Raw genomic sequence first — 18,987 nt, 5'->3', positions numbered from 1 at the left:
AGAGGAGACTTTCTGAGCAACTGAGTGCTGCTAACATGGACCTAGCTGAATTTAGGAGATATAATAATGGAATCACAGCATCCTTTCTGTTGGAAAAGACCTCTGAGCTCATCCAGTTCAGCTGGTCACCCAGCAGTGCCAAGCCCAGCACTAAACCACGTCCCTGAAGTGCCAAGGCCTGGACAACAGCCCTGAGTGAGGCCTGAACAGCAGGCCCTGAGCCAAAGGTGGCCTCTGGATGAACCTTCCAACCAAAGGTTATCTTTGTATCTGCTCACTGATGAAATATGCATGGTCATTAGCACTGTGATAGATGTAGCCACTCCTTAGTGACACATGTATTGATCTTTTTGTATTTGCAAGCCAGACAAGGCCATGAAATCTGACATCTAGCCTTGTTTGGGGCTGAAGGATCAAAGTCAAACCTCCCTTGGTTCCTCCTTGAGCCCTGGCCAGGCTTTGGGAGGAACCCAAGAGGAGGATGAAACCAGATGTTCCCGCACTGGAAGTGCTGTCAGTTTGTTCATTCAGCACTGTCAGAGCTGGGCCCTCTCACAGGCTTGGAGCCTCACCTGTGGCTGGAGGCACCTTCAGGAATTCCCAGTGTCCAGGAGTGGCTCTGCAGCCCTTGGCTGGGACAGCTTCCCCCAGCTGCTGTGTGGATCTGGGGGATGGTAAAGCGTGAGGGGAACTGGTGCTGGATGTTTCTTAATCACTACTGCAATCTTTGATCTTTGGTGGTGATGGTTGGATGCATTGCTGAGCTTCTGGTTTTCTAATTATTTTCTAATGATGATGTGCTCTGTTGAGCTTCTCCTTTTGTAATTTTTTGCACATAGACATTATATAAATTACACAATTCCTTCAGTTGGAGTCTGTGTCTTTGGCGCTGACCCTGCCCACTGGCAAAACTGAGCCTGTGGGCTCCACAGAACCAAGGGGCTCTTGTGACACTGCAGGGCCTTGTCTGACCTGGGGACCATGGTGACCCTGTGGGGCTTAATGGAACCAAGGGGCCATTGTGACACTGTGGGGACTCATATAGACAAGGGTTCATCATTTTCCTCTCCCTGCCCCTGCCCCAGCCCAGCAGAGCAGCAGAGTCAGGTCTGGCCCTGCAGCAGGAACTGCAGGCACTGGAGGTCAGGGACAGCCACTCTGGGTCTGGAATGCTCACCAGATGCTCAGCTCGGGCAGCTCCTGCAGCCCCAGGGCCAGCCCTGCTACCCAGCCCAGCAGCAGAGTTGGCCCCGGGGCTCCTCAGGCAGCTCCTGCTGGCCCAGGGACAGGGCAGCCTCTTGCCAGGGCTCCTCTGCACACCCACGGGCTCCTGCTCTGCTCCTGGCCCATGCCAGCTGCCCCCAGAGCCTTTCCCAGGGGAACACGTCTGTGCTGGCCCCAGCAGCCATTGCTGCAGCCCCTGCCCTGCTGCCCAGAGCCCCGAGCTGGGGCTGCTGCTCTGCAGAGCATGGGGGCTGTGCTGCCCGGGGCCCTGGGCTGCCTCTGCTGGGCTCTGCTGCTCAGCCTGGCACACAGAGGCAGCTGATGGTGCTCCCTGCACTGACCCCCTCCCACACAGGCTCTGCGGGGCCATGCAGGGGGCTCAGAGGTGCCTGCCTTGTGCCAGGGCTGCCAGAGGGGCTTGGGGCTGCCCTGGATCCTCCTGGGGGAGTTCCCTGAGGGTCAGAGGAGGCAGTGCCCAGACTCCTTTCCCTGGGCCTGCTGTGTCCCTGGGCTGCAGAGCTCTCCTGGCTCACAGCAGACGTTCAGTCCTGGATCTCGGGGTGACCCCAGCCTGGCCAGGCCTGTGCCCAGTGAGCTCCACTCCCTGCTGGTCCCTGACACACACTGTCCCTGCAGGTCCCCTATGTTCTCCTGGCAGCTCCCAAGGCCCTCAGACAAATATTCCCCTGCCATCAACTCTGGCACAAGCTGCATAGCCCCAGGAAGGTTCAGCACAGACCATTCCCCATCTGATGGGCACTGGCCACCCACAAGCAAAACCTGACCCAGACCTGAGTCCCCTGAAGGACACAGCAGGACCCTGATCTCATCCCACTGAGTCCTGGGAGAACAAGGAACACAAGGAGCTTCTTGAGTGGCCTGAGATTGACTTTGGAAGAGAGCAAAGCCATCCTGCCGTGCGCTCAAGAGGTGCCCTTTGCTGGTGGAGCTGCTGTGCTGGAGCCCAGCTGTGTCCCAGCAGTGCCCATGGCCTGTCCCTGCCTGAGGGCACAGCACGGACATGCAGCAGGACAGTGACCAAGCTGCCAGAGCACTCCGGCCTTGCACCCACAGCAGGGCTGGGAAAGAGAGTGTGGGCCTCTGGAAAGGGAGGTCCATTCAGCAGCTCTGACAGGACCAATTGCTGCTGCTCCCTGGGAGTGCTGCTGTCCTGGGACTCTTCCCTTTCTCCCCCATAACGTCATGCAGGTCTCAGAGTTGGGATCCCAGAAAAAGAAGGCACTGCAAGGTCATTTATTTTGTTCAAAGAAAGCAAGGGTGCAAATCCTGGTTGACAGAGCTTCTGGATCAAATTCAAGAGGCAGATAGGAAATTAAGCAAGGAATGAATAAAAACATTTCATGGAACACAACATTATGGCAAGAAGAACCCATAGACATCACCAAAGACCTGAGAAGGCAGACTGGGCCAGTCATGAGTTCCATTCTGAAAACTATGCAGCAGAAAACAAACACTTTTTTGCTTCTGAAAAGTATCCAGTCACCTTTTTCCTCAGGGCATCCTTAAGCTCCTGGTTCCTCAGGCTGTAGATGAGGGGGTTCAGGACTGGAGGAAACACTGAGTACAGAACTGACAGGGCCAGATCCAGGGATGGGGAGGAGATGGAGAGGGGCTTCAGCTAGGCAAAAAAGCCGGTGCTGAGAAACAGAGAGACCACAGCCAGGAGAGGGAGGCAGGTGGAAAAGGCTTTGTGCCGGCCCTGCTCAGAGGGGATCCTCAGCACGGCCCTGAAGATCTGCACATAGGAGAAAACAATGAACACAAAACAAGCAAATAAGAGAAAAGCACAAACTATGAGAAGCCCAAGCTCCCTAAGGTAGGATTTGGAGCAGGAGAGCTTGAGGATCTGTGGCACTTCACAGAAGAATTGGTCCAGGGCATTGCCATGGCAAAGGGGCAGGGAAAATGTATTGGCTGTGTGCACGACAGCGTAGAGAAAGGCACTGGCCCAGGCAGCTGCTGCCATGTGGGCACAAGCTCTGCTGCCCAGGAGGGTCCTATAGTGCAGGGGTTTGCAGATGGACACGTAGCGGTCATACAACATGACAGTGAGAAGGGCAAGCTCTGATCCAAAGGAAAAAAAAATCAGAAAAACCTGAGCAGCACATCCTGCATAGGAGATGGTTGTGGTGACCCAGAGGGTATTGTGCATGGCTTTGGGGACAGTGGTGCTTATGAAGCCCATGTCAAGAATAGAGAGGTTGAGCAGGAAGAAGAACATGGGTGTGTGCAGGTGGTGGCCACAGGCTACGGCACTGATGATGAGGCCGTTGCCCAGGAGGGCAGCCAGGGAGATGCCCAGCAAGAGGCAGAAGTGCAGGAGCTGCAGCTGCCGTGTTTCTGCCAATGCTAGCAGGAGGAAGTGGCTGATGGAGCTGCTGTTGGACATTTGCTGTGGCTGCACATGGGAACCTGTTCATGGGTAAAGGACAGTGAACAGTTAGAGGAGATGTATGTAACCAAAATCAAAGCCATTTCCCATACACCCTCCTCTGTAACACACAAGGACAGGCTTCTCTGTTTGAGAGTTCTGAGGTTTTCTTTTAAGCTCCCCCCATGTCTCTCCTGATATTCTTGGATATCAAAACCCTCAGCATTTCTACTGCCTTCTGGTAGGACAGAGTGTGTTCCCTCAGGGAAGATGATGAGTGGAGACTGAGGAAGATGGTCTGTCACTTCATTGTGCTTGGAGTTTCTCTGGGCTTTCACTTTTCCCAAATGGGGATTGTTCACACTCCTAAGTTTTCCTTAATGGTCACCAGATATTGCTGAGAGCAGAAGAATCCACCACAGCCCAGCTCCACATTTGCAGCCAAGGACTCACATTTCTCATTTCACCAACCCAACAGCATTTTCAATGTCAGAAAACTTCTGTGCTTCCCCATCAATCTTAGAGATGCTCTAGGACAGGTTTGAATCCTGCATTGAAGCTCCCATCTTGGACTCAAATCTCAGAGCGAATTCCAAGTGTCCTTATGCTGGCATTGGATGAAGGGAGATGCAGCTCCTTGCCTGACTGCACTGACAGCATTGCCCAGAGCCAGGCACTGTGCACAGTGTCACCCTGAGCCAGCTGTGCCCCCTCCCAGAGCCCCCAGGGCCGGGCAGCTGCTCCCAGCCCTGTGCTCTGCAGAGGAACTGGGCCCAGGGCTGCAGAGGTGCCCCACAGCTCTGCTGCAGCTCTGCCTGCACAGGAGGGGCTTCACGCCTTGGAGCCCCAGCCCTGAGGGCAGAGGCGTGGCTGGGGGACAGGAGGGAGAGGGCTTGTTCAGAGGGAGGGGCTGCACTGGAACGGATCCTGTGGACATCTCTAAACTCTCCCTGCCACAGCATTTCTGGATTTTGCTTTCTCTCCTTCCCTGATATTGTTTCTGCATCCTAGAGACTTTCCTCCTGCAGCTGTTTCCCTGCACCTGATCTCTCCCTGCCAGCACTCTCAGACCCCAAATCTTTGTGCACTCTCCATGCCCCTACAGAACCCTGCCTGTTTTCAGGGCACTGGCTAAGGCAGGTTCTCTTTGCAGCTTGGAGAAAGGACAGCTCAGACTGAACCTGATGGGTCCAGCAAAGATGATGCTGGTGCTGTCCATGGGCAGAGTGGCTGAAAGCACATTAGGAATCTCTTGTGAACGTACTCATCACTAAAAGTAACAGTTCAGATGTCTCAGGAACATGTCAAAATTCATAATCAAGCTTTAATATTTTGGTCCCAATCCCAGACATTCTCCAAGAGTAGGAAACTGAATAGAAACATTAGGAAATTTCCTCATTTTTATCAAAATCCTTGTCTTGGAAATGTTATACAACTGCTCAGAACCCTTCAGCATGTCAGAGCTTCATGAACATTTCACCTCCCCTGCAGCAGAAATACTCAGAGATGTACTCACAGGGTCTGCAGGCATTGGGATGTTCCAGCTTTAGGAGATCACTCAGGAGCTGCAGCTGCATTGTCCTGCAGCCAGAGGTTCCTGTGCCAAGAGCCCAGCCCAGCTCAGCAGCACGGACACAGCACAAGGACTTTAATGACCCTCTGGGGCTTTGTGCTGAGGCCCTGAACATCAGTCCCTGAGAGGCAGATGAAGAAACCTCTCCAGAACTCCAAGTCAGAATCCAACTCCAAAGTTTCTTGGACTTTTAATGGGTCCCACTGAGGGACACCACTGAGAAAGTGTCCCCAGGCCCCAGGCAGAGCAGAGAACTGGAAGCACTGATGCCAGGTGGGGACAAAGAGAAGACAAGTCTTGGTGGCCTGGGGCACAGCAGGGTCTGTGCCACCAAGGGCTGGGAGGAGACACCTTGTCCTGAGGCCCTGGGGCCTCCTGGCACAGCCCCAGCCAGGCTGGGCACTGTCAGCCCCTTGTCCTGCCCTCAGCATCCCCCCCTAGCCCACATCCCAGTGGCCTCAAGGATCTGCTGGAAGGAGTCCCTGGGGAGCCTTGCTCAGCAATGGCCCTGAGGGCCGCATCAATGCTCCCAGGGACTGCAGGTTTTTCAAAGGACTTTGGGTTCGTCTTTTGGCTTAGACTCTCTGAGAGGTTTGTGCAACCATGGCCTCCAATTATCTACTGTAATTAGTCCCTAGAGAGGCTTTGTCAGTAACAACACTCAGTGGGGCTCATTAATGCTTCAAGGTACTTCAGTTGTTTTAGGGTACTTGGTGTTTCCCTTTTGATACAGAGTCTGTGAGAGGTTTGTGCAATCATGGCCCCAATTATCTGCTTTAAGGAGTCCCTTGAGAGCTCTGTACTGACACTCAGTGGGGCTCATTAATACTTTGAGATACTCAAGGTGTTTAAGCTACTTTGGATTTTCTCTTCCACACTGAGTCTCTGAGAAGTTTTTTGTGCAATCCTGGCAACCAGTTCTCTCCTCCAAGGAGTCCATGAGGAGCCTGTGTTGGGGATGGATCTTAGTGGGACCCATAATACTTTGAGACACTTTGGGCGTTTCCTCTGATACTGACTCTTGGAATGCTTTGTGCAATCTTCTCTCAGGCCCTGAGATTCAACGCTCAGCTCCAAATACTCCACAGGGCTCATTATGATCAAGCAGTCCTGACAAACCATGTCTCTGCCTTGACTTCCCCCTGCTCTAATGCATTTCATCAAGAAGGTTTCTGTAGTGGTTTTGGTTCGCCAATTTGAAATTTCTTGGCCCATGCACCAACTACTTTGGTGGGTTCAGTGCATCCAGTGCACTCACTGCAATATTCTTACTGATTTTCTGCTGTGAGATAGGTTTAGGAGAAAGGCAAAGTAGGCTCAAAACTTTAAAAGGGTATTAAGAAAAGTTTATTAATAGTAACTAAAAGAAAGAATATTAAGAATCATAACAAAATGTTCAGAATACTTCTCTTCTCCATACAACCTTTTCTTTTTTACTGACAATGTAAAGAGGCAAAACCTAAAATTTTGAGTCAGTTTACCACCTCTAGAATAGTCTCTCTTCAGTTCACTTAGGGAGAGGAGTCTCTCTTTCATGTTATGGCTACTTCTCCATAAGAAAAGTGTTATCTCGTGGCTCTCAATTTCCATGAATAGCAGCTGCCCGGAAAATCTGTAATGGTAAAGTCCCTCCCAGTTATTCATAGCTTTTCACACAGTTGTGTTTATGGGCCATTTCAATTTACGGAGTATTAGTTTAAAGATGACCTGTTTAAGAGCGAAGGTTCTCTTCATCTATTTCTGAAATAATCTTCATCTCTGAGAACAGAGATCTTCTCTTTCTGGGGGCACAGGATCTCATCACTCTGCTCTCTTTCTCTGTTCAAACTTCTAATGGGATCACAGCTACTTCAACATCTGCTTACTTTAGCATGGAGGCCTTTGCTGAACAAGTCATCTCGCCATACTTTTCAATGTATTATAGGGAAAAGACAGTCTGATGTACCAATTACATCCTTCTCCATAGCTTTACAAGAGTGTTGTGGTGTGTTGTTCAGTTCCATTAGAGCTGATTTGTTCTGTTCCCCCTACCTGTTAAATGGTTCGGTCCTGGGATTCCCCTTCCTCCCCTGGTAACCCCTCCCCATATGTGAGAGTTGTCAGTTTGTTATCTCCTCCCCTGTTTCCCTGGATACCTTCTGTTAACCGCTCCCTGAGTTCCTGTCCATCACCCACTGGCCCCTCCCCTTTTTCCAGAAAGTTCTCCCCTTGGCAGTGGGTGATTGGATCAGGAACAAGAGTCCCTCCCTACTACCTTCCCTATTCTCTAGCCAGCGTGTCTGTTATGATTTTGCTCCCTCCTAAGTTCTCCCTCATTGGTTATTGTATCTTCCTCATCCTATTGTTCCACCCCCTTTATATAGTATTGTATCCCCTTGCTCCTGGTCTTCTCTTGGCTGGCTTCCCTGGAGACAGTAAACATTTGGACTTTGCCCCTGAGAGGAGTCTTTCCTTCACTCTCTTCGCCTGTTTGCTGCTTACTGCTGCCTCCTGCTGAGGCGCTGCCCGGACGCCCCTGGCACATCTGGGAAGTGCCCCCCCGCTGTCAGCTGCTGTGCCTCAGCTCAGCTGTGCAGTCTCCTCCCCTGCTCGGGGGAGTAGAGGATTTAGACAGCAGCGCGGCACAAGAGAATTTCAGCCCCAAGATCATGGCATTTCCTCATGCCTCCCATCTGGGACCTGACTTCCCTCTTCACTGACCTCAGTGTCTTCATGTTGCTCCTCTGCGTACCTGCACTTTGTCCATTTCTCTCACTTGATGGAGGATGGAAGCACTGAAAGAGTTAATATCTCTCCCGGGGCCTGCAGATGGTTCCGTGACCCCAGCCGGGCTGGGTTCTTGCAGCCGGAGCTGTTTTACGATGGAGGTTTCTGCAGCGGCTGCGCTGGGGCTGTGTCAGGATGGGCTGTGCTGGGGCAGGGCCAGGATCTCAGCAGCCAGGCCAGAACACAGCAGCAGCACGGCTGGGGCCCATGGCTTCTCCTCCCCCTGCCCAGGGGTTGCGGGTGAGCCCCAAGGGTGACAGAGTCTTGGCCGAGCTGGCCCGGCCCGGAGCTGCTCCTGGGGCCTGGCGGATCCTGGCTGGGCCCGGGCTGGCGGCGGGGCAGGGCTCGCTAGCACCCAGGTGTTGGCAACCGCAGCCATGGCCCGGCCCGGCCTCGGCCCCGTGGCCTCCCCTGCCCTGCCCGGCAGCCGATGGGGCCTGGGGGGCTCCCTGGGAAGGGGCCTGGACCCACGTCAGGAGCCGCCCGGCCCGGCCCGGCTGAGACGGGGGCTGGGCCAGCCTTGTTACCTCTTTGCCGGCCAGAAGGGAAAGAGACCCTCCCAGGCTTTCTGATCTTCAACATGTGTCTTCACAGAGGCATGTAGTTTCCTTAGTGGATTAACAGACTGTCAATTTTCCGAGCTAATTACTGATTGGTTTTTTGTCAGACACAGAGGAAACTGCTAGCAGCTTCTGTTAGAACATCACTTCCGTGATGGAAAACCACCACAACAGCACAAGAGCATAGAACTCCTTTGTTCATATGTAGTGGTCATGTGCCCAAGGCCTCAAAACCCCTCCTTAGGACATCTCTGGGTGCTCTCCGAGGTGTTTTGAAATGAAAACATTCAGCTCATACTCTAAAAGAATCACTAGAGGACAGGGCCAGCCTGACCTGCCTGTCTTGGTAACTTTTTTCAGGGAGCAATCCTTGGATATATGGAATCTGGGAGGCCAAATTCCAATTTTGGCAACGGCCCCGGGACATGAAAGCAGTTCTTTTCCATAGGAAGGAACAGAGACCCAGTGTTTTCCCAGGCAGATGAGAGGTGACCACCTGAGGCCAAGGCCAGCCAGAGCTGTCAGGTGTATTCTGCAAGATATTGTTGCATACTGGAAATTTTTTAGGGAGAATGCCAATTTTGGCAATGGACATCAAAAAGAGGGAGAGTTCTTTTCCATGGCAAGGAAAACACAAAATTCCAGTGATCCAGGATCTGATGTGAGGCAGCACTTGACATCCCAACATAAGCCAGACATGTCAGATGGCCCCTGGAAGACCAAGCCAGCCAGGCCTGTTCCATCTTCCCTTCATTCCATGGGGCCCCACAGTGTCCTAATGGTCCCTTGCTTCCATGAGGCCCTGAGGTGCCATAATGCCCCCTTGGTGACACGAGGCCCTGAAGGGCCCTAACTGTCTCCATGGTTCCATCAGGCCCCACAGAGCCATAATGGTCTGTGGGTTCCATGAAGCCCCGCTGTGTCACCACGGCCCCTTGGTTCCATGGGCTCCAGTGGTGCCACAATGATCCCCTTTGGTTCCATGAAGTCCCCACAGTGTCCCAGTGATCTCCATGGGAAAGAAAGAATCCAGCCCCAGTGTTGGAGGGGCAGTCACCAGAGGCCAAGGCCAGCCAGACTTGATGGTGCTGGCAGATTTTGCCTGGGATCAACCCTCGGATATACAGAATTTTAGAGGTGGAATCCCAATTTCAGACATGGACACCTGGAGGAAGAAGGATGGTTCTTTACCATAGGAAGGAAAGCACAGAGCCCAAGGGTTTCAAAGGCAGAAGAGGAGAGAGGTGGCTCCTGGGAGGCCAAGCCAGTCTCACTTGTTTTTCCTGGCAGCTTTTGTAATGGAGGAATCCTTGGATATATGGAATTTGGGAGGAGGAATCTCAACTTTGACCACAGATGCCTTGAGAAGAAGGACGGTTCTTTTCCATAGGAAGGAAAGCACCAACCCCAGTGTTTGGAAAGCAGGTGAGAAGCAGCCCCCAAGAGGCCAAGGGCAGCCAGACCTATATGTCCTGGCTGCTTTCACTGGGGAGCAATCCTTGGATCTACAGAGTTTTGAAAGTGGAATCCCAGTTTTGGCCATAGGCACCTGGTCAAGATGGATGATGTGCTCCTACAAAATAGAAAAGTATGAAGTCCAAATGCTCTGGAAGAAGATGAGAGGTGGCCACTCTTAGGTCAAACCAGCCAGACCTGTCTCTCCTGGCACCTTTCATCTAGGAGCTATCCTTGGACATAGGGCATTTTGGAGGTGGAATTTCAATTTTGGTTGTGGGCACCTGGACAGGAAGAAGAGCCCTTTACATTAGGAAGGAAAGCACAGAGCCCCACTATTGGAGTTTGACCAGTGTTACTGACGGGACTGCCTTGGTCTCTCTGGCCTCGGCTGCTGACCAAATAGTGGCACCTGTGGAGTTTTCTCCCCAGAGACGCTATTCAGTTACCTGCGGTCGCAGCTGGACACGTGGAGACAAGTCCGGACATGCCCCAAGCTCCAGAGCTTGCAGGCTGGAGCTTGCTGTTGAGGGGGTCACTCCTCAGGCCTTCCTGAGCCAGAGAAACCTTTGAGGTGAGGTGAAGAAAGGAGTGGGTCCTGATGGAGAGTTTTTAATCCAGAGTTTTATTTTGGTGGCACGGCCTCTGACTCTTGCAACAATCCACTGAACTCTCCCACCAGAACTCTCCAACACAACCCCTAACTCGTGGTCTGCTTGTCCTTTTACCTGGGGACTGGGGAGGGCGTGGTAACACAGGGACCACCAACCAGGTACAGGGGGAGGAGGTCTCAGGTGAGAGGGACACCTGGGTGGGCCAATGGCCCCCCAGTGGGTGGAGAGCATCTTTTGAACCTGCCAATTGCTCGACGCTCTCCTTGGAATTTCTGGTTGGGTAGACAGTGCCCAGCAGGGGTCAAGGGTGGGGAAAGGAAGGGTGATTGACAGCCCACTTGGGAAAAGAAGTTTCAGGGAGAAACCCAGAGAACTGAGGCAAGCCATGACATCACACCTCAACATCTCCCCACTGTTTCAGAGGCACATGAGTGCCAGCCCTCAGGAAGCCAAGGCCAGCCAGACTTATAACTCTCAACAGCTTTTGTCTGGGAGCTATCCTTGGATATAGGGAATGCTGGAGGCAGATGCCCAATTTTTGCCAATTTGATGGCTGGTCGAGATGAATGGTTTTGCCTCATAAGAAAGAAAAGCACATGGTCCCAGTGTTTGAAAGTCAGATGAGAGGTGGCCCCCAGGTGGCCAAGGCAGCCAGATCTGTCTGTCCTGGCAGATTTCATCTAGAAACAATCTTTGCATATAAGGAAATTTGGAGAAGGAACCCCAGTTTTGGCCATGGGGCCCTGGAGGAGAAGGACACTTCTCTCTCACAGGAAGGAAAGCCCAGAGCCCCAGTGCTTCAGGGGCAGATGAGAAGCAGCCCTCAACATGCCAAGGTCAGCTGGACCTGTCAGGTTGTCCCCAGGAGGCCCAGCCAGCCAGACCTGTTCCATGTTCCCTTGGTTTTGTGGGACCCCACAGTGTCCCAATGGTCTCCTTGGTTTCATGAGGCCCTTGAGTGTCACAATGTTCCCCTTGCTTCTGCAGTGTCACAATGGGCCTATGCTTCTATGAGGATTTGCAATGTCACAATGGCCTCATGCTCCCACAAAGCCCTGATGTGTCACCATGGCCCCTCGGCTCCATTCCCCCTCGCTGTGTCACAATTGCTCCTCCGTGACACTATGGGCTCCACAAAGTCACCATGGACCCTTGGTTCCTTGGGGGTCCCGCGTTTCACAACGGTCTCCTTGATTCCATGAGGCACTACAGTGTCACAATTGTCTCTTTCTTTCCATGAAGTTCCGTAATGTTACCGTGGTTGCTGTCAGAGGCAGGATGAGATTGATGTACCCAGACACTTTGGGATGCTCGGAAAGCCCGTGTGGGGCCAGGGCCGGGTCAGCCTTGGTCTGTGGTGGGGCACAGCTATGGTCTCTGGTGCCCCCAGCCCTGGCCTGGCAGAGCTGTCAATCACACAGAAGGGGCTGTGCTAACCCAGCTCTGATTGGCTCAGCTGTCAATCAATCAATCAATCACACACTAGCAGCTGGTGCTACCCTGACTCTGATTGGACAAGCAACTGGCAGCCCACCCCAGGAGAGAGACCATGAAGGCCAAAGGTCTTAAAAGCGAGAGCACGAGGCCAGCCCATTATCTGGATCCTGCCTTCTCCTGGACTTCCTCTGTCAGTGGTGCTGGAACCTGAGTGGTTGGTTCCTATGTGTGTGTCTTTCTATAGATCTTCTGCCTTTCTGTTGTTCTCTATATATTTTTCTTCAAATCCTACTTAGCTGGAAAATTTTGGGGTAGTTTAGCATCTTAAGAGTTAAAGGTTTTTAGGTCAAGTGGGCTAAGCGAATGAAGTTAATGCTATGAGAAGAGTTTTATGTTGAAGCGGATGTTATGTTAAACCCTTTGCCAAAGTTCCTTGATTGTCTATATTTTGCCAGTAAAAATTTCTGTCATTTTCACCTCTTAGCTCAGTTGGTTAGAGCATGGTGCTGGTATCACCGAGGTTGTGGGTTCAATCCCTGTGTGGGCCATTCACTGAAGAGCTGGACTTGATGATCCTTGGAGGTCCTTCCTGCCAAGAATATTCTTTGCATCTGGCCATGTTGAGTATATCTGGTTGCTGTTTCTCCTGTGCACCAAACTCAAGGAAAGGAACCCTTTGATTTCCCCCAGCATTTCAGTGTTCTGGGGGATTCCAGCCCTGCAGGCTCACAATGGCCTCTTGTTTCCATGAGGCCCCTAAGTGTCGCACTGGCCCCTTGGTTCCTTGAGGATCTGGAGTGTCACACAGGTTTATGGCATTTGTCCTTGCTGCCCCACACATCCCCCTGCCCCACAAACAGCCCCGAGCCACCCGTGAGGGACAGGCCCTGCTGGCCCAGGCTGGGCTCAGGGCTTGGCCTTTCTGCTTCCCCCAGCCAGCCCAGGCCTTGCTCAGCATTGCAGTTCCCTGCCCAGAGCCTTGGGCTCCCTGCACTCCTGGCCTCAAGGATCTGCTCTCACCAGTCCCTGGGAGCCTTTGGCACTCCCTGCCCTCACTGGGGCCCAGCCATGCTCCAGGGGACTTGGAGTTTTGCTTCTGACTTCTTGAGCAGCTTCTTCATCTTTCTCTCAGTGCCTGAGGGTCATGGACTCAGCCCCAAATCCACCATGGGAATCATTAAAATACAGAAAGCCCTTGGGGCTCTTTCTCTTCCTTCAGTGCTCTTCAAGTCTTCAGGGCTTGTGCAGCTGACTGGAGTCAGTTTGGAGTTATATTAAGGAGGAAGATTTCAAACTACACCTCATGACTTTTTTCTTTTAATCAAGTGAGATGTTGAGTGCCAGCAAGGTAAGCCTCCCCAAGCTACAAGGTCTGCCTTTGATGTGTGAAGGGATACCAGGCCACGCTACATCCCTGCAAATAAGAAACACATCCTGTGGCAACTGAAGTGGGTAGCTACCGGACCAAGAAATTATGGAAGAGGTGCAATTACACCATTGGTTCTGTTTTTTGTAAGTGGGATGATATGGGGAGATGTCTCTCCTGATAGTTTCTTTTTCTCTTGTAATTTTGGGTCTTTCACCTTCTTCCCATTTCAGACGGTAATAAAACCTTACACAAAAGTCCATTTTTACAGAGTTGAGAATTTTTACCTCCTGGAGTTCAAGTGCTGCATGCAGAAGCTTCCATTAGTCCCAAGCATCGACAGGTTGCACTTGCATTTGCCTTTAGGATTGTCATCTCTCACACTGGGGGTGGAATTGTCAGTTAGTGGCCAGACATCTGTAGGCAACCCCACTAGGAAGGTGCAGAAGGGGTCGTCAGAGCTGACAACAGGCACAGGGTGTCTTGTTTCATGGCTTTTGCTAGAGGTATCCATATGTTGTGCTTTGGTTGTGGAGCTACCCATCCACTCGTGAGGAGCATGGTTGCAAACAGGCTGAGGAAGGTGAGTAGAAGCTTCTTATATGTCATCTTCAAAAGAATTGTCTAGTCCAGGTACTAGAGTCGCTGTCTGGTGGTTTTTGTCCTGGGGTGGACTTGGGGGTTCCTTTGGTGAATCCACGCTCTGTGGCTGCAGGTAGGGCTTGATGTTCTTAGCTGGGACACACGAAGGTCCTTTACCATGAATGGTCTTGTTGTAGCAGTTTGGTCTTCAGGTCCTTTGATGTTGAAGAGTTCTGCACTTTGGAGACTATCACTGTCACCTCTGATCCTGGACAATCCCGCATTAGCTCTGAGCACCCAGTTAGGAGGCCACTTGGAACGTGAGATACTTGTCGCATCTGCTCCCATGTCCACAAGCCCTATCAAAACAATATGTTCATTGGTAAGTTCCAGAGTGCAGGTGATTTTTGGTTGATCATGACTTATCACCTGGGTCCACATCACTAGTGAAGCGTCACCAGCATCCTGTTCAAGGAGTAATATGGCTTGGGCAATTGTTAGTCATTGGGGTGTAAAACAAGGTGGGTCAGGAGACAGGTCCAACACTGTAATTTCTTTTTGTGAGGCGACTGAGAGTACAGATGACAGTGTGAAAAATCCATCAGTCCTTGATCAGCAGTTTCCAAAGATTAATAGTTCACCAATCTTCGGGCCCCATCTGTCCTGTGGATATTGCATGGACAAAATAGTCAGTTAAAACTATTACAAGCAAAGCAGACTTTGCACTCACCAACTCCTATTTTGTGCCTGGTGATAAGGTGTTTGGCAACTGGGAGATGAGGTGCTGGACTTCAGTGCTATGGGATCTGTCAGGGATGTTTGTGTTATTTGACCCTCGGTGATTGTAGGCATCATCACCTTCAACATTTGTGTCATAGCGTGAGGCCACCTTGCACTCAGGTGGTATTTTTTTGATGGCTGCTTGGTGTAGTTACCTTTTTAGAAATTCCGCTTAATTTGATGTTGATTTCCATTAGGGAGTGGATACCCCCCTCCCCTGGTGACAGTCTTTTCTAAAATGTCTTTGTTGACCATACTGGAAGCATATTTTGGGCCCTGTAGATGTTGCTGGGGTCCCTTAAAGGGGGAATTGCATGGCCACTAGGGCCTCTGTAACTCCTTGCCCAATGGCCTGGGCTTGTATGGCCGCTACATGTTCTGTTGTCCTGAGGCAATTACAGCCTCAATCATCGGCAAGATTGTGGGTTCTGGCTCTAGTGGAAGGGCATGCAGCCCTTTCTTACATTCCGGGTTGGCATTGGCTACCCCTAATGAGTTTAGTAATTAATTTTGAGTCTTTTCATCCCAGACTTGTTTCTCTAGTGCCTGTTTAAGGTGATCAATAAATTTCATGTGAGGGTCTCCAGGTTCTTGACTTATGTTTACATAGTCCAAACTGGGGGTGCTACCATCCGGTACCTGGATTAAAGCTTTCAAAGCCATCTCTTTTGTATCATCCAATACTTCTCTGGGGATACCTGCTGCTTGATCATCTGGCAGGCTGTGGTGTTATTTTCCAGCTAGATGGTTGATTGTCAATTCCACCCTTGCCTCATTATAAGCATAGTCTGCTACAAATTGATTTAGTAAACACTTCCATCTCCCTTCCCACACGGTATATTCTGTAGGTGACAACAACATAGCCATAATATATTTTAAATCGTAGGGGGTTAAGACATGTGCTGTAAACATTGGCCCTCATTAGGCTGTTAAAATAAGGTGAGTCCCTCCCATGCTCATTAGCTGCCCTGTGGAAGCCCAGGGCACCAGGAATATTTCTCTCTCTGCTCTGCCATGTCCTGATCCCCAGGGGAGCACTGACTTTGACCCTGATTCATGGAGAAAGTTTTCTAGAATTCAAGATAGATTAGAGTCTACAAAAGTGTGAAATAGATTATAGAGAGTAGTGTAGGTGCATCACTTGCTGAGAAATTTAGGTTTTGGGATTTTTAGTATGTTGTGGGTGGAAGCAAGATGGAGGGCACAGGGTGTTGTCCTGGGTTTCTTCTTCATGCTTCTTCTTCCTTCTTCTTCATGGGTTTGGGTGGCATTTTGTAATTGGGCAGAAAAGTCTGCGTTGCAGGCCCTTTGGGAGCAGTTATTGGGTTAAAAGGGAACATAATCTAGGTGTCAGTTCTTAATTGAATAGTTTCATCTTAAAAGACCTTGTAACAAGAGATTGTTGGCCATTTTTTGCCTTCTAATGAAAAGCTGCTGAACTCACAGTAGTGAGACTGTTTTACAGATAAGAAATAATAAACACTTGAGTCTGAACATGAACTACTGTCTCAAGTGCTTTCAATCCAGACACAGAGAAACCAACAACTGGGACCCCCACACTGAGGAATGGCCTTACGAGTGTGGGGAATGTGGGAAGAGCTTCAGCTGCAGGTCCCACTTGATCTGCCACTGGAGGATCCACACTGGGGAACAGCCATACAAATGTGAGGATTGTAGGATGACCTTCAGCCAGAGGCCCCAGCTGATCATCCACCAAATGATCCACACTGGGGAGAGGCCCTACGAGTGTCCTGAGAGTGGGAAGAGGTTTCACACCAGATCCCATCTCCTCCAGCACCAGTGGATTCACACTGATGAGAGGCCCTTACGCTGCCCCGACTGCAGGAAGGGCTTCAAGCACAGCTCCACCCTCGTCACCCACCAGCACATCCACACTGGGGAGAGGCTCTATGACCAGACTCCAATGCAGCCACCGGTAAGGGAAGTTCTGCATGTGTTCTGACTCTAGGAAGAGCTCCCTGCACTGCTCCAACTCCATCCCTCACAGGAGAACCCATGTTGCACAGAGCCCTGGTGACCCACATTCCCTGAGATCCATGTTGGGAAGACACCTGGATGGTTATCCTTTTGGTTTGGCCCTAATTTTCTTCTGATTTGTCTTTGTTGCCTAAAAACATCTGAAATAAGACTAAAAAGAAAGTAAATTATCAAAATGTCTAAAGTCCCATCATTCAACAGGTGTTTCAGGTGCAATTTATGGTTTGGAGACATATTCTGGGGGATTTCTGCATTCATGAGGGATTTCAGAAAGTGTTCTCCATATCTTTGCAATCCAAAAGTCAAGATGGATTGATCTGTCACCTCAAAATGACTCAATACCACTAAAAATACCAAAAACACAATTGTACCCCAAAAGGGCTCAATCCCACCTCAAATTGCCTTGTTCCCTCCTCAAAAATACTCAGTCCCCTGTAAAACTTACTCAGTTCCACAGCCTCCAGGGTGAGATGGGGTTGGAATGAGATTGGGACATCCAGATTTGAGGGTATGGCTTGGGGATTGTGTGGGATGTATTTTGATAGTAAATAAAACTTCCAGAATTATTGATTTCTGTCCCATTCATTTTCCGTCAGTTCCATTTCTGTTTTCAGAGTGCCACATTCTCAGTTGATTGTGTTTGTGGCCTCCTTTCTCTCCTGCCTCTCTTTGCCTGCTCTGTTTCTCTCTCAGTGTCCCCCTTGACCCAGGGCAGCTCCCACAAAGACCCTGCCCTGATTTAATTCCTCATACACAAGCTACAACAACCATGGGTGAAGTTATGAAGGCTGGCAGTGAAATGTCACTGTAAGATCTTGCTCCACTTGGCTTTTGGCACCTTCTTAAGAGTTTTGCCTTTGAGGGCAGGAACATCTTTTCCTGGCTGGGAACTGGAATTCCAGGCCCTGGGAGTGTGTGCCATGGATCCCAGAGGGGCATTCCCGAGGCTGCCAGGGTGCTGCTCCGGCTGTGCCTCCCAACGAGCTGTGCAGGGCCAGGGGACAAGGTCCAGCAGCTCTGTTGGTTCTGCAGTGCCTCAATGGCCCCTGGTTCCATGAGTTTCTGTACTGCCAGCAGCGCCTCCTTGGTTCCCATGATGCCCTGCTGTGTCACCATCGATATTTGGTGCCATGAAGTTCTTCAGTGTCACACTGGCCTACCTCGCTCCATGAGCTCCTGCAGTGTCACAGTGGCCTCCTTGGATGGGCAGTGTCACCAGGGACCATTGGCTCCATGCAGCCCCGCTGGGTCACCATGGACTCCTTGGTTCCATGAAGGTTCTGGGGGTGTCTCCATGGATCCACAGTGTCACAATGGACCACTGGATCCACGTGGCCCTGCTGTGTCACCATGGCCCCTTGGTTCCATGAGACCCCAGTGTCACAATTGACTCCTTGCTTTCACATACCCCCTTCAAAATGGCCCCTTCATTCCAAGAAGAACACAAAAGTTTTGTAGAAACATTGAGCAAATCCTGCTTAGCACACCTGGGAACATCTGTTTGCATTCAAAAGAGAGGTTAAAGGTGATGATGGCACCAGCAGCTTCCATCTGCAACAGAGATCCAAGGAAAGGACAGGGACAGTGAATTCAGCTGCAAGACTCAGAGAATTCTGCTTCCAGAGATCATTTCTGCTTACACTGTCCCTTGTAGAAAGGTGACACCATTCCAGGCAGCCTGGACTGAGCAGGTGGTTCCTGAGTGGGGTTTGTTGTTTAGGAAACCTCTTCAGGCTTTTCCATTCTTTCCTTCCCAACAGGAAAACTTCTCCTGGACCTCTGTGTAGGCAGAGCCCTGAGGAGAGCAGATGGAACATGGTGCAATGGGCTGGGACATGGAGCTGCAGAGCTCAGGGGACAAGGTTCTGCTGCAGGGCACAGGGATGTCAGTGCCAGGTGGGCCATGTCAGACATGGTGAGGCTGGGGGTGAGGAGCAGCTTGTCCAAACAGGGTCAGCCCAAAGGGGGCTCGTTCTTCTCTGTGCCAAGACCTCCTAAGGAGACATTCAGCATCAAGATCACCTGGGGAATGCTTCTATCAGCTCTTCTCTGAACTGGAACATAAAAAATACTGCATTGAGTAAACAAGAAAAGTCATGAGGTGCACTTTGAAATCTTCCTCTTTAATAGAACTTCAAACTGACTCCAATCAGCTGCACAAGCCCTGGACAATTGGAAGACAATTGAAGGAAGAGAAAGAACCCTCGAGGACTTTCTGTATGTTAATGATCCCCACAGTG

At 50.9% G+C, this 18,987-nt stretch overlaps 1 protein-coding gene and 2 long non-coding RNA genes across 4 annotated transcripts; 1 reads left to right on the top strand and 2 right to left on the bottom strand.

Annotated features, from left to right (window-relative positions):
* Nucleotides 1-2,598: 2,598 nt before the first annotated feature.
* Nucleotides 2,599-3,634, bottom strand: LOC135292802 (olfactory receptor 14A16-like). Its single transcript, XM_064406879.1, has 3 exons — nucleotides 3,038-3,634; nucleotides 2,729-2,863; nucleotides 2,599-2,634 (listed from the first exon to the last, which is right to left on the bottom strand). The coding sequence occupies exons 1-3, from the start codon at nucleotides 3,632-3,634 to the stop codon at nucleotides 2,599-2,601; spliced, it is 768 nt and encodes a 255-aa protein (XP_064262949.1).
* Nucleotides 3,635-9,289: 5,655 nt separating this feature from the next.
* Nucleotides 9,290-16,249, top strand: LOC135292826 (uncharacterized). The gene is made up of 2 exons (XR_010354998.1): nucleotides 9,290-9,940; nucleotides 13,241-16,249. It is a non-coding gene; the product is annotated as an uncharacterized LOC135292826 (long non-coding RNA).
* On the bottom strand, nucleotides 13,323-18,934 carry LOC135292825 (uncharacterized). 2 transcript variants are annotated; one of them, XR_010354997.1, is made up of 3 exons: nucleotides 18,388-18,925; nucleotides 17,908-18,298; nucleotides 13,323-14,632 (listed from the first exon to the last, which is right to left on the bottom strand). It is a non-coding gene; the product is annotated as an uncharacterized LOC135292825 (long non-coding RNA). The 2 variants fall into 2 exon arrangements; XR_010354996.1 differs by having other exon boundaries at nucleotides 17,908-18,934.
* Between the last annotated feature and the right edge of the window lie 53 nt (nucleotides 18,935-18,987).

Source organism: Passer domesticus, unplaced genomic scaffold (assembly GCF_036417665.1).
Source record: "Passer domesticus isolate bPasDom1 unplaced genomic scaffold, bPasDom1.hap1 HAP1_SCAFFOLD_51, whole genome shotgun sequence".
Classification (NCBI taxonomy): Eukaryota; Metazoa; Chordata; class Aves; order Passeriformes; family Passeridae; genus Passer; species Passer domesticus.
The sequence above is the reverse complement of the archived record's forward strand: the minus strand, read 5'-3'. Positions and strand labels throughout refer to the sequence as shown.

What these genes read in the sequence shown, in the direction of transcription:
- LOC135292802 (XM_064406879.1), bottom strand. Translation starts at nt 3,634, where the DNA reads ATGTCCAACAGCAGCTCCATCAGCCACTTCCTCCTGCTAGCATTGGCA. An exon ending in GGGAGCTTGGGCTTCTCATA is followed by an intron (nt 2,864 to 3,037) that starts GTTTGTGCTTTT and finishes TTTTTTGCCTAG; the next exon opens with CTGAAGCCCCTCTCCATCTC. An exon ending in AGGATGCCCTGAGGAAAAAG is followed by an intron (nt 2,635 to 2,728) that starts GTGACTGGATAC and finishes CTGCCTTCTCAG; the next exon opens with GTCTTTGGTGATGTCTATGG.